Below are 13,275 nucleotides of genomic sequence, written 5' to 3'. Positions count from 1 at the left end.
GTGGCACTGGGGGGGCTTTGAGGTCCCCTCCAAACTGAAGCTTTCTGTGCTTCTGTGAACAGCGCTATCTCAGCTTTTTTTTGCCTAATGCTACTGTTACAGACATGCAGAGAACTGGGCGTTTCTAGGGAGCCCTGTGTTGTTTTACCTCAGCCTGCCATGAGGTGAATTGAAGAATTTTCAATAAATATATTGAATGTAGTAGGCCAGCACGTTTGGACTCAGGACTGTCACTAGTGACTCTGGTGTTGAGGGGACCTCCACCACCACAGCTTTACACCCTTGGGGCTTCAGGATCCTTTCCTCAGCCCTGGCCGACCCCATTTCACACCCCTCAGCCCTTCAGGCCCCCCTTCCCCTGCACTGCTGAACACAGAGCTAATCCTCTTCCATCACCACCCTAGGGAACAGCCTCTGATGCCCTCAGACGAAGGACATCCAGTGCCCACCTCAGCTGCAATCCCCCACCTCAGCTCGCCCAGTTTGTCCCCTCCCAGCCTCCTCTGTCCCCGAGTCCCACTGACCTGGGGAGGTCCCATCCCTCCGGACCCCCGGTGTCCCTTGCTGGCTAGCAGCTGTGTTTCAGGGTCCTGCCAAGAGCTGTACTTTTTCGGATGACAAACACTCCTGGACCCTAGACCAAAGGGGTTGGCAGCCACCTCCCGACCTAAACAAGAGGGAGGAATGTCAGGCACATCACGAAACACAAGGCCAGCTTCCCAGAACTGTCAGGCTCCATTAGCCCTAAAGGGGGCTGACAACGAAAGGGTTTTAAACCCCAAACCACCGCTCTAAGTGAGCTCTCCCTTGCTAACGAACCACCCACAAGCTGAAATGCAGGCTCAAGGCACAGGCACGGCGACGGGCGCAAGAGCCGCAGGCAGACACGGCCGCTGCTCTGTCTGCTCCCCCAGAGGCTCTTTTCCCCTTCACGAGGCACAGATGTTTATTTGCTTTTTGCAGTGCTGCATCCTCAGCCTGCCTTTATAACTGAACAGGGCTCAGCTCATCAGCACTAGCTTCGTTCCACCGTACTGGAAAACAGATCTAGACAAAGAGCAAGCGACGACTGAAGGAGAGGAGACATGTAATTAAGCCCTAACACTGAGGGATTCTTGTTTGAAGTGATATCTGATGCAGAAAGCAAGCAGCGGTCTAGGGACACACGCCAATGCATTATTACTGCTTATTATCTCTGCCAGCCAGGGGCTGGGATCCTCTCTGACAGCAGCCCACGGAGAACAAAAAGGTGTCTCTGGTCCAGACAGCTTCTTCCTCCCTCCCTTTCTCTTGCCTCGTGAATTTTATGCTTATAGTCCCCACCGGGAATGTATCTGGGCTGACGGTGAGGCTGGGCAGGATTCCCACCTCCCTCTTCGTTAAGGGAAAACGCCTGCATAAAGATGCCAGGAGCCATCCCTAAGGTCTCCCAAAAGATGTGGCAAGCAAGGAACCGTATCAGTGCCTCCCACCCCATGTTCACATGGGCGCTAGGCTTTCCACCCCATTCCAGGGGACAGTCACGTCTAATACAAGGCTCACACCACCACACAAAGGGCATGCAGCATCCTTCAGAAGGGGGAGACAAGGAGAGCAGGCCTGGAGAAGGGAACTTCACGAAACGCAGCAACTAAAGGAAAGGAAAAGTCATGATTTAAACCCTGCTTGACCCAGAGAAGAGCTGAAATCACTTTGTGTCCCTGGAGAACATCTGAAACACCCCGTTAACAGGTAAAAACAGGTCTCCTTTTCTCTCTTCTTTCACAAACCCCTGCTTCCTCTCCACCCCCACCAAAATGCTGTGCAGCAAAGCATCCTGCCCTTATGGTGACCAAAGCTAGAATGCAACTCCTAGATACAATGTACTGTTCATTCCTTTGAGCTCAGAAAATGAATCACTTTACACCAACAAAATATTGAATATCTGTCACACTCCCAAGTTCTGGGGTAACTACCTTTAGGCCTAGCCCTAGATCACTACACAGCAAAGAAAATAAAAGAAGTATCTTCCCCACTTATTCATTATAACAAACACACAAACCCCTTTAAAACGTCCACATTTGCATGTTAAATACTCACGCTATCTGGTGATTATCCTTTTGGTAGATTTTTTTGAGGTCCGGATACCAGAGGAGGAAAAAAAAAAAAAAAAAAGGAAAGAAAAAAAAAAAAACACAGAAACAGATTTGCCAACCAAAGAAGAAAGAAGAGAGGACACTGCCACTTCATAAATAATCCAAACAACATGGGAGTAGATGTACTCGCACGTTATAAAAATCTTGAGAGAATAGCCTTGCAGAGGACTAAAGCCTCCTGTGCTCAGTGCAGTGTCATATAGTTGTGTCTATGCTAACACACTTTGCAGATTTAGTAAAGCTGGACTCTAACGTGCAGTACACTCAAGAGGTCATTAAGAAAACAGTACAGACATCTGCAGCTAACTAAAAAAATCAGTGGAATTATTCACATACAAAAAGTTACGGGAACATGCATTTGGGAGGAAACAGGTACTTAAATTAATCCTTTCCAAATGAACATATGCAATAAAAATGGAATTAACACCTGTGCAGATAAAATACTTCTGCTCCCTTACATGGTGATGCTTGTATTGCATTTTCAGTCCTTCCTAATAAGACTCCCGATAGCTCTGAAAACATGACATCATCTCTGTAATGATGCAAAGAACTGCAAGTTACACAAGGCTTTGCTTCTTGATCTTGGGGGACTTTTTATAGCTAACTTTGCAAGAGCTGTACATGATGAACGGGATTCAGGAACATTCTGACCTGCAGAAATTTGGAACATTTTTCTTTAAAAAGGGGCAAAAAAACATCTCGTGCCCATTTTTCACAGCCACGTGTCCAAAAGTAACCTCATTGGATACAAAGAGAGGAAGGGGATGCACGGAGAACTGGCTCAGAAACTTTGCTCAGCAGCTCACAGAGGGGAAGAGGGCGGTGAAGACCTGTTAAGTAATAGCAGTACACATCTAAATAAACAAGTTATTTTAATAACTCTGCAACTTGAGCATTCAAGCGAATATAATTTTATCCTGGATAATATCAACATCTGAAGATCAGTGTAATAATGGGATTTTATATAATTTTTAGGCTTCTGGTCCATAACCATTTTACATCTAAACAGGGCATATCTTGACTTTTTTCCACTATTTTGTTTTTTATTTGGTACGAATGTCAGTCAGTCCCAAGGTTTTTCTTTGTTTGTTTCTCCTTCTTCACCTTCTTGAAGACAAGTTTATGCTGAGAACCATCCTCCGGATTTTTTCCTCGTTTTTTAAAATATTAGCTTTTACAGCACAGATCTTGTCTTGCTGGTCTTTAATCAACTGTTCCAGTTCAGCCAGTTCAGCTTTTAGTGGTTCTACAGCACTGTCTGTGATGCTGAAAGAGACACAAAGAGCATAATGTTATTGGAAACATTACGCTGCTTCAGGTTACTTAAGCCTCCAAGAACGTACATTCAATACTTGAAAGCTTGCAAAGAATTTCAGTGGTGCCCACCCTTCCTGAACGAAAGTTCAGAATAAGAAGCACAAAGGCAAAGCTAACAACGTGGACAGAGAAGAATATTGTTCAGGAAAGATCACCCGCAATTCAAAGTGAACAGTATCGTCTTGGTAATACAGCTTTTCTGCTAAAATCTCCGTGCTTTGCAGTTATTTCACCCCACCTTACACGTGTGTCAAGCACTGCTTTCACTTTACTCAGCCAAGAACTGCAACTGCCTGGCCCAGGGACGAAGCAACCTGACTCTGCAGGGCAGAACAAAGCAGGAACACCCACCTTTACTGGGGCCCCTGTTTGTTACCATGGTGTACGTGGTGACAGCCAGCCCTCCGGGCCTCACCACGAGAGTTTAAGGGAGAGAAGCACATCGCAGAGCAAGAAATTCAACTGCTGTGGGGGTTGCTGGCCTGCTACCTGCTATTTCCTACAAGAAACCAGCAGGCCAGCAGCAAGACTGCTGGCAGAGAAGGACCTGGGAGTGATGGTTGATAGTCGGCTGAATATGAGCCAGCAGTGTGCTCAGGTGGCCAAGAAGGCCAACGGCATCCTGGCTTGTATTAGGAACAGCGTGACCAGCAGGGCTAGGGAGGTGATCGTCCCCCTGTACTCAGCTCTGGTGAGGCCGCACCTCGAGTACTGTGTTCAGTTTTGGGCCCCTCGCTACAAGAAGGACATCGAGGTGCTTGAGCGGGTGCAGAGAAGGGCGACGAAGCTGGTGAGGGGCCTGGAGAACAAGTCCTACGAGGAGCGGCTGAGGGAGCTGGGCTTGTTCAGCCTGGAGAAGAGGAGGCTCAGGGGCGACCTTATCGCTCTTTTTAGGTACCTCAAGGGAGGCTGTAGCGAGGTGGGGGTTGGCCTGTTCTCCCACGTGCCTGGTGACAGGACGAGGGGGAATGGGTTTAAGTTGAGCCAGGGGAGTTTTAGGTTAGATGTTAGGAAGAACTTCTTCACTGAAAGGGTTGTGAGGCACTGGAACAGGCTGCCCAGGGAAGTGGTGGAGTCACCATCCCTGGAAGTCTTCAAAAGACGTTTAGATGTAGAGCTTAGGGATATGGTTTAGTGGAGGGCTGTTAGCGTTAGGTTGGAGGTTGGACTCGATGACCTTGAGGTCTCTTCCAACCTAGGAAATTCTGTGATTCTGTGATTCTGTGAAGACATCAGTGGCTGCCAGCAGCACCAAGTGACAGCAGGTAGACATCTGATAAGAGGTGAGGTACATGAAAACTGACCCATCACTAGCTGCTGACAAGGGCAGGCAATCCTACACTAATAGGAAATTTAATAAAAGGGAATTATATGCTTATAAACCACAAGCACAATGGCAAATCTTAAGCGAATGGGGCTGTTTGGCTTTAAAAGCAACGTGCCCCTCTCTGTGATGCTTAGCTGATCTACAGGAATGCTTAACAGCTCAGGAATCAATGGACCAAACCAGCCCGCTGTCATTCTGAATTACCCAGTCACTTTAAGGACTCATTAGCTAAAGTCTGCATCTCATAATCATTTAGTTTTCTCCTCCGTTCTACACCATCAGCATAAATCACAGGAAAAAAAATCACCAGAAATTGCACTACCATTCCCCCAGTGGAATCCTTCAATTGTCTTTCACAGAAGCAAAAAAAAAGAAAAAAAAACAAAGACACGCATCGAAATTCCACTACATATGGGAAGCATTGACTTCTTCATGTCTGATACTGGGTAATTCTTCACGAAGGATTTGACATGCCATAGCACTGCGCTGATCTGATTAGGATCTAATACTGATCTTCATGAAGTGCTGCAATTTGCTGTGGCAGTCCTGGCTCATGAAAGAGAACTGAGTGGCTCTGCTGAAGAGATGCTAACTTGCACGAAACAGCTGTCCATCATAAAGTTTGGGTTGACATCAACCCGCAAACAAAGTCAGGGGGCCAGTTCCTTCCTCCTCTCCTTTGGTGTCGATATGAAGGTGACAGCTTTGTCTGAGGTACAATCTGCCAGGGAACTTAGTGGGCAGAAAAAGCCAGTTAAGCACACCTAGAAACTACACTGGGAAACCAACTGAAGCATAGATGACTTGTTTGGCCACAGTGGACCCACCGAGTGAGCACGTGCTTGGAGAATGGTGCGAGACTTGCTCCCTATCCCTAGCTCTGGTTTGAGCTGTCTGGCAAAGGGGAGTGGGTTGATGCCTCAGTTTCTCCAACAGAAAAATAAAGTCAAATGCCATTTCCTTTCTCTTTGCAGAGGTGGTGCATTTCGAGGCCAACCACAGTTTAAAACTCTGCCAAGGTTCCTGGATAGAAGGTGCTATGTAAGTGCAAGGAATTAACATCATTACACTTTATATGTGAACCAAAGCCCTAATTCCCACCCCAGCCCGTGGACTAAGCCAGCAGCTATAAAACTTCCAACATTTAACACATTGCTCCTTACCAAGATGGGGCTTAGCTAAGAATACCACTCAGAGGCATACTTGCTTCTACAGGAATTAAGCATAGCGATTCAGGGAAGAGCAAATTTATCTAGTCTCATTGTGAATCCAAGAAGATAAAATTCATCATAAATACTTAAGATCATTTTTAAGATCAGAGGACACAGTTGGCATGGTAGTTCTGTTTCCAAGGAGAATAAAGATGTATCGGTCAGGCAAGTGAGGCCAAGAAACTCTTTCTAGGCTTGACCTCCTTGACTCTGTCAGGCATGCCACCTTTCCTCTCCTTGCTTTCTGATGTTGTTTTTAGACCATACACAGACAATCACCACTGTTATTACCACTGCTGCAGAATACAGTCTTTGATGGCACACAGAAAGCTGTTTGTGATTTGGGAATCTGATGCTTGTCCCAGTTCACAACCCAGTTTGCTCCTTAAATATTCGTGAAGGAAAAAAAGCAAAAACATTAAGCCCTCTCATCTCACATAAATGTCTGCAACTCTGCTGTCATGTACATCGTGTGAAATTGAGCTGAAAAGACCTTCAGACTTTAACACTTCAAAAACCAATTTGGACTGCAAAAAAAATTCCCCAAACCACAAAAGTGACTGATGACAAATTCGCTTTTAAGAGCGAGTAAAACTCTCCCTTCTCCTAGAAACAAGAATCTGTCTTGAGAGATAAATCAAACTTTCCCTGACCACACTGACCTTTGCTCTTTCTGCAGAGCTTCTGCATGCTGTCTGTTCTCATGCCGCCACATCTGCAGCTCATTCTTCATGGCATCCATGTCTTCCTGAATGTAATCCATGATCCTGCCAAGTGTGAGGGCACTCCGGCACAGTGTCTGAATGGAGACCTGAAACTTCTCGATTTCTTTGGCTACCAGGTCTCTCTCCTTCTTCCTAGCTGCTTCTGATACAAGAGGCTTCTCCTAACAAAGAGGAATGAATAAGAAAGAAAACATCAAAATTAGGAAAAACGTTTGTTGTACACGAAGTATCAAATGATGAAGGCTTTAGAGACCACCGACTGAAGTATCTGGAGAAATTTTTATGACAGCTTGCAATGAAAGGGAAGAAATGAAGCAATAGTCTAGAAACAGATGAGCAGAAAGTCTACCACATCCAAGTCTCACTGCTAGGGAGAGCTGCTACAGAACTCTGCAATAACATCAGCAATATTAAATTGCTTTTGGGTCAGAAAGCACACAACATTAAAATTAGTGTTTGATCCCATAAATGACCTCATTGATGTTCTTGACATGATCTTTCCCAGAGCAGTGGGGGGGGAGGTGTTGGGGGAGACCACCTCATTTGGTCATGTTTGACTGAATACCTTCAGCTCAACGTATTTTGATGTTAAAAGGCAAGCTTCTGGGGCTTACTGTGGCATCATTACACAGAATCTCTCAACACACACGTAATGCTGAACAACACATTTGCTAGTGATCTGCTGCTGCCACTCTAAATTACACGTCCATCTGTCTGTCCATCCATCCATCTGTCCGTCCATCCTTCCCCTGCACGCCTGGGGGCTGCCCAGCACAAGGGCTTCATGGATTGACGTTCACTCAATACTACTGCAAGTTACAATACAACCACACCAAAAAAAAGGTCACGTTCAACTCCAGAAGACCGTGATCATAGCTTCTGAGGGGCAGTATTTTGGGAGAAGCAGAAGCGTCCCTGCTTATGCTGACAGGGTACCACACCACAAACATTCACTGGACCTGCTCAAGGCACTGTTTTGGGAGCTGCATTGGATGCTCAAGACTACAGCCACCTTGCAGCACATCATTTAGTTCTCCAAATTGCTCCCTTCAAGATGCTTCTCTCTTTCCACCGGTTGTATCTGCAGTTCCAGCTCCTAATGCTGGTCCCAATAATAGCACCGCATGCTGCACAGCTGAAATAGGTGGTGGTTATTCCCTTCCTTGTAGTTCTGTTAACAGTGTTTGTAAAGCCATGCCGGCTGCAGATGTGGCCTCAATAAACTGCACTACTCAAAAATAATTTGGGCTTGTGCACGCTTCCCTCGTGAGCAGCCAGCAGACTCTCTGTGGTCAGTCTCCGAAGCCTCGCTGCAAGTTAAATACAGGGAAAGCGTGTGCTAAAACGGCAGTCACAAAGAGCAAAATGATGCCCTAAAAAGAGCAAAATGATGCCACATGACGAACACTTTGTCATTATGAACACTTTATTCCAGGAAAGCCCTCCCTGAAAACAATCACCATGGAAGAAAAGCCCATGGTTTTTCACCCCCCAAGAAAAACAGCCAAATTTCTCTTTCTATCCCAGAGCCCTAAATGTCTAAATTCCCAAGCCGAGTTTTTCTTTAAGACACACGAGGCTTTAAGCAAAGTTTATTTAAAGTAATTTCAGTCATTTAATGCATGCCGGAAAACGAGAAAGGTCTTTCTTTACCACCCCAACCACAGGATCAACCCATTACGAAGCAGAGTTCCTCGCGGCTATATAAACACCGGGGTGGCAGCGTGCTGCTCCCTTGCAGGGACACGATATCTACCACACTGTCCCCTCCTGCCCTCCTACCCAATTGGCCTGCCTTCCTGTGCGAGCTGTGGGCTGTTTGTTCAGCTGTGTTTGGAGGCAGCAGGGACTACTGCCAAGCACATTTCAGCAGCCCTTGGCTTGCTGATGAACTCAGATATATATTTTAGAAAAATACTTCTAAAGATTTGAAGGCTGAGATTTACTTACGTCTGATGCTTGTGTTTTACCACACACACGGCGCACGAAAACTGTGGGACTTCTGAGCTGACTGTGATTTTATAACGTTAAAGTTGTTTAATTAGCAACTGGGCTGAAGTGACAAATGCTGCTGAACTCGTGACCTGCGCTTCCTAAGTCAATTCATGAGTGCTGGCTAAACTGTTAAAAACAACACTCATCTTAATTCCTTCTCACTCGACCTGTGCCTCTCTGACAGAAGCAGGTGTTTCATTATGCTACATCACATAAAACACGTTATTCAGATACTTTCCGGAGGCATCCATGTGTTTGCTCTCCTTTACGACGCAAAGATGAAAGCGCTGCTTTTTGACCCATTTCATCCCCCAGGAGCTGGTGAGCACCCACGTTCAGAGCACAGCTTCTTAGGGTCGAGCAGATATTCTCCCCTGGGTCTCCTCCTCGGCAAACCTTGGGAACCACAGCCAGTGGCATCCCCATTGACTTCATCATGTTGTGCTCCACCAAGGCCATCTACAAGGCTTAATCCATGGTACCAGAGTTTCCACGTGTAACTGGGAGGTTAACTATAAGCAAAATCACCTTCAGTCCAACAGTGGAGCAAGGCTGTACCATAATCAACAGCTTCCCAGGAAAACAGTCCTGCTGCCTTGTTTTTCCTCCTACGTGCACCAAACCCTCACCACTTTCCTCTGCCTGCATTGTAAAAATCCATAGCCAGGAGGTAAGGAATTTGATTCAAATACCATTATCTCAAAAGCAAGAAGACTCAATCAGTACTTTATCCAAGGACACATCTGTGTGCGTGTGTGTGTATTAAAAATGAAGTATTATTCTTCATGTTTTGTTTTCAGAGTTCAATATTTTACATTTTTCTAGAGCTGCATGACCTCCCTGATGCCTACACACTCCAAGCAGCCACACCTCTCAACTCCAGCAAACATGGTATAAAAATGAAAAATAAAAAATGAATGAAGATCCCACAATTTAGTAAATGAGCAAAGCAGAATTGTATAATTTTAAAGCATGGATCCAGCTAACAATTTGAAATATTCCATATTAAAATACGCAGCTGCTCAAAAAGCTCAAGTGGAAATAAAACAGAGTGGAATATTTTCTATTAATCACGAAGATGCCCTTAAAGTATGTTAGAAGATATTAAAAAATAATTTTACTGTCCCTGTAACTTCAGGACATTTTATGTAGCTCAATTCTTCAAAACTAACATAAAAAGCACAAAGTATCATCCTATCTAAAGTAATTTCGAGTAATGAAATATAAAAACATTATAAATCTATTAAATATTCTACAGACTTTAAAATGTCCATCAACAGGGTTGTTAGAAGCTCAGTGTCTTCGAAACACAAAACTGCACAATTTAAGTGGTGTAAGAGCACATGAGCTTTTTAACGTATCCTTCTTTAAAAGAGAAGCACTTAAATTTCAAGCTCCCAAGACAGATTTCCCAACACCTGAAGGCACAGTCCCTCCTCGAGTTAAAAAATAACAATCAATCCTTTCTTTCTTTCCGCTCAGACTTCTACTCCAAGATGCCACATTACACGTCCTGCAGTCCACAGAAAGCTGAGCTCAGGGCCCAGAATTACCATCACGGAGAGGTCCTCAAGCTTCACCAGCTATTGCTGATTATAAGCAACTAAGGGAAGAAAAAAAAAATACAACCACCGTACTGTCTGTTCTCGGTTTCACAGGTACAGCTATGGGTTAAAGCCTGCATGGGTCACTCTTAAATTACTAAGAATTATGGCAGATGGTTTATTACAACAAGCAACGTGGGTGGTAAGAGTCCTGAATGCCACCTTTGCTCATTCTGCACAAACATGTAACAGGATATATTCATTTTTAAGAAAAACGCCAGAATCAGAATTGTTCCAGTCTATTTAATTAGGTCATACACCTCAATGAACTCTCCTTTCACAAAAGCCCAAGAATCAATAAATTATCCCCATATAACAGACTATATCACTTCTGTAGGCCCAACACGCTTCCTTTCCTTCATGTTTTTCATAAGGCACCAAGATAAATGTTTATTTTGGATTCCTGGGAAAAAGTCTGCCTTTCCCATTACCTCAATCCGAACAGAACACAACGTGGACTCAAATGCAGGGACCTCAGAAATTAAAAAGCAGAAATTTTCTTTTTAATCAATACAGGGGATATTATCAACAGGCTTCCAGAAACCACCAGAATTTACCCTCGCTAAAGCAATTATTATAAATATTACAGCGTGCACAGCTCCATAAAAAGGATCATTCACAGGACATCCATTCCCAATATCCATACTGTTGAGGGCATTGGAAATGCCTAACGTCTACTGCGTTAAAGAGGTGGCATGATTTTTTTTCCCCCCAGTGTTTGAAAAGTTCATTTCTAGAAACAGGATTTGATTGCTTTTATATAGCTTCTCCTTTGTTTCCACGTTTAAAATTAACAGTTTTTAAATATGAAACAAATTAGAGCAAGCATCCATCAAGCAGCTAATAGTTTCTACAGCCCCTTTTAACAATTGTGTTATGTCCCATTATGGAAACAGACCCAAGTAATCACAGTTTTATTGAGCAGTACCATTTCCCTCCCAGCTCTTTCTATGGCTAGGACAGGACAGAAACTTCATTTTGGACAAGTAATTTTGATACATTCGATGCAAAAACAACAACGTGGGCTTTTTTATTGTACAAAATATTTTCTGATCATAAAGGGTGTTTTCTTTTCCTGGTTTTTACAGAGTCTGCATTTTAAGCAGATTGTAACTATCCACCAGGGATCACCATAAGAAACTCTTTCACAGAAACAGAGGGGAAAATGGTAAATGTTAAATCACTTCAAATGAACAGGATGCTTTTTCTGCTTATGCCAGGTACTGAGTTCAGTAGCAGGCCAAGGCAGAGACATGATGTTCTTTGCTGCTAGACTCACCAGAGTTAGGCTGACCTCTTTCACACTTGGAAGACACCAAAAGACCAAAAAAAAAAAAAAAAAAAGGTTGCTCTTTTTAGGGCAGGGAGCTGGAGATTCCACACACACACACCCTTCAGTTCACATTTGACACCTCTAAAAAAGAGCTGGAATTTTCAGACGTGGGTAAACATCCCACCTCAGCCCCCTGAGCCAGCTTGCCTTCCTTCCCGGTAACTTTGTACTGTGGAGAATAAAACCTCACGTATTTGGAGCAATGTTCAGCATGCTAAGCGGAATCCTGTGAGCCTGACCACACACACACGCACCACGAGACAACTCTAGCAGTAATTAATGAGAGCAGATAGCTTTAACTCAGCTATAAGGGCATAACGGGTGCCAGTCCTGTCCCACTTTCCTTTTCTTCCTACACTGTCAAAACTGTGGGTCCGCAACCTCCTTTTCTCTTGAAACAGCAGCCTGTTTCCTGTCCAAAATTTGCAATCATCATGCTCCTTGTGTAAACCAACTGCTTCCATACCAGTCTGTGCCCCAGGAGAATATCCTAGCCGGATCAGTTGATAAGCTTCTTGAAATACACGAAAATCACCTGCACTGTCTCCTACACCACACAATTGCTACACCACTGATAGGCTGCATCCTTTCCTGGGGATGGAAACCACAGCTGCCTCGCTGCACTTTTGTACATGCTTTCTGTTTAACATATCCATCTGCTGTCTCATGTTGTATTTATATTATATCCACAGGAGAGAACATTTGTGTTTTTGTGTGCAAAGGCCACAGCAAAGGAGCCATGACACCAGGAATATCACAAGAGTGACAAAAATCCCATTCCTGCGTTCACAGCTTGTAACACACTTACTTGAGGGCCACATTTCTTTTCTGAGAGTTGTTACTAAGAAGCTAAGAAGCTGTGGTCTTCAACCGTGAGCCTCTTCAAGACACCTAAATGGTGGGACACACGAATACATATGGTTAACACGTCACACTGCTAATTGCATTGACTGGAGGGGACGCACAACGCTGCCCAGCTGATGGATTAATGTAAAAATCAATGTCCTGAAGAACTTTAAACAAACAGAATCAGCAACGATTCTGTTTGTTCTAAGCTCAGAAGTACCTACTTAATTTACAACATCTGTAATTAGGGTTAATATGGTCCAGGTGCTAAGCCATTTCAATATCACTTGTTCCTAGCACAAACCTCAAAGCTGCTTTTCTGAAGCCTACGAACTGCATTTGGTAGTGTAAAGATGGGAATTCCGTGATCCCACTTGCTTAAACTATTTAATAACCTGCCTATATTTTCCACACATCAAATAAATGAAGTGGAATACAAAAGGTACCATCTGTTTCTTTCTCTGTTTAACATAAGAGGATTACATTCTAAACAAATACATTTAGGAATTCTTTTTAGGAATTTGTTAAGCTGAACACAGCTAATCAAGGCAGCAAAAATCTTGTGTATTTCCAGAATGACCTCTTTGTTTGACCTGAAAATCGTGTATATTATTTTAAGTTTCTGCACATGCAAAATCTATGTGATGAAAGTCCCACTCTTTTTTTTTTTTTTTCTTTTTTTTTTCCTCCCTCTTCGTTTTCTTTATTAAAGTTTCTTAAAAAGCAAACGTATGTTTGGGAAACTCAGAACAGCAAAGGTTTGAGATGAATGTTTTTAACAC

The 13,275-nt window shown here is 43.9% G+C and overlaps 1 protein-coding gene across 3 annotated transcripts in view; it reads right to left on the bottom strand.

Moving 5' to 3' along the window:
• Nucleotides 1-2,988: 2,988 nt before the first annotated feature.
• TRAF3IP1 (TRAF3 interacting protein 1) overlaps nucleotides 2,989-13,275 on the bottom strand; it is a 42,649-nt gene continuing 32,362 nt past the window's right edge. For all 3 annotated transcript variants that reach the window (XM_032190566.1, XM_032190568.1, XM_032190569.1), the window contains 2 exons: nucleotides 6,653-6,876; nucleotides 2,989-3,401 (listed from right to left, as the gene is read on the bottom strand). In XM_032190566.1, the coding sequence (XP_032046457.1) occupies nucleotides 3,236-3,401; nucleotides 6,653-6,876 (390 nt within the window). In that variant the 3' untranslated portion in view covers nucleotides 2,989-3,235. The remainder of the gene's footprint in view (nucleotides 3,402-6,652; nucleotides 6,877-13,275) is intronic.

Source organism: Aythya fuligula, chromosome 6, assembly GCF_009819795.1.
Source record: "Aythya fuligula isolate bAytFul2 chromosome 6, bAytFul2.pri, whole genome shotgun sequence".
Taxonomy (NCBI): Eukaryota; Metazoa; Chordata; class Aves; order Anseriformes; family Anatidae; genus Aythya; species Aythya fuligula.
This window is presented reverse-complemented; position numbering and strand designations above follow the sequence as displayed.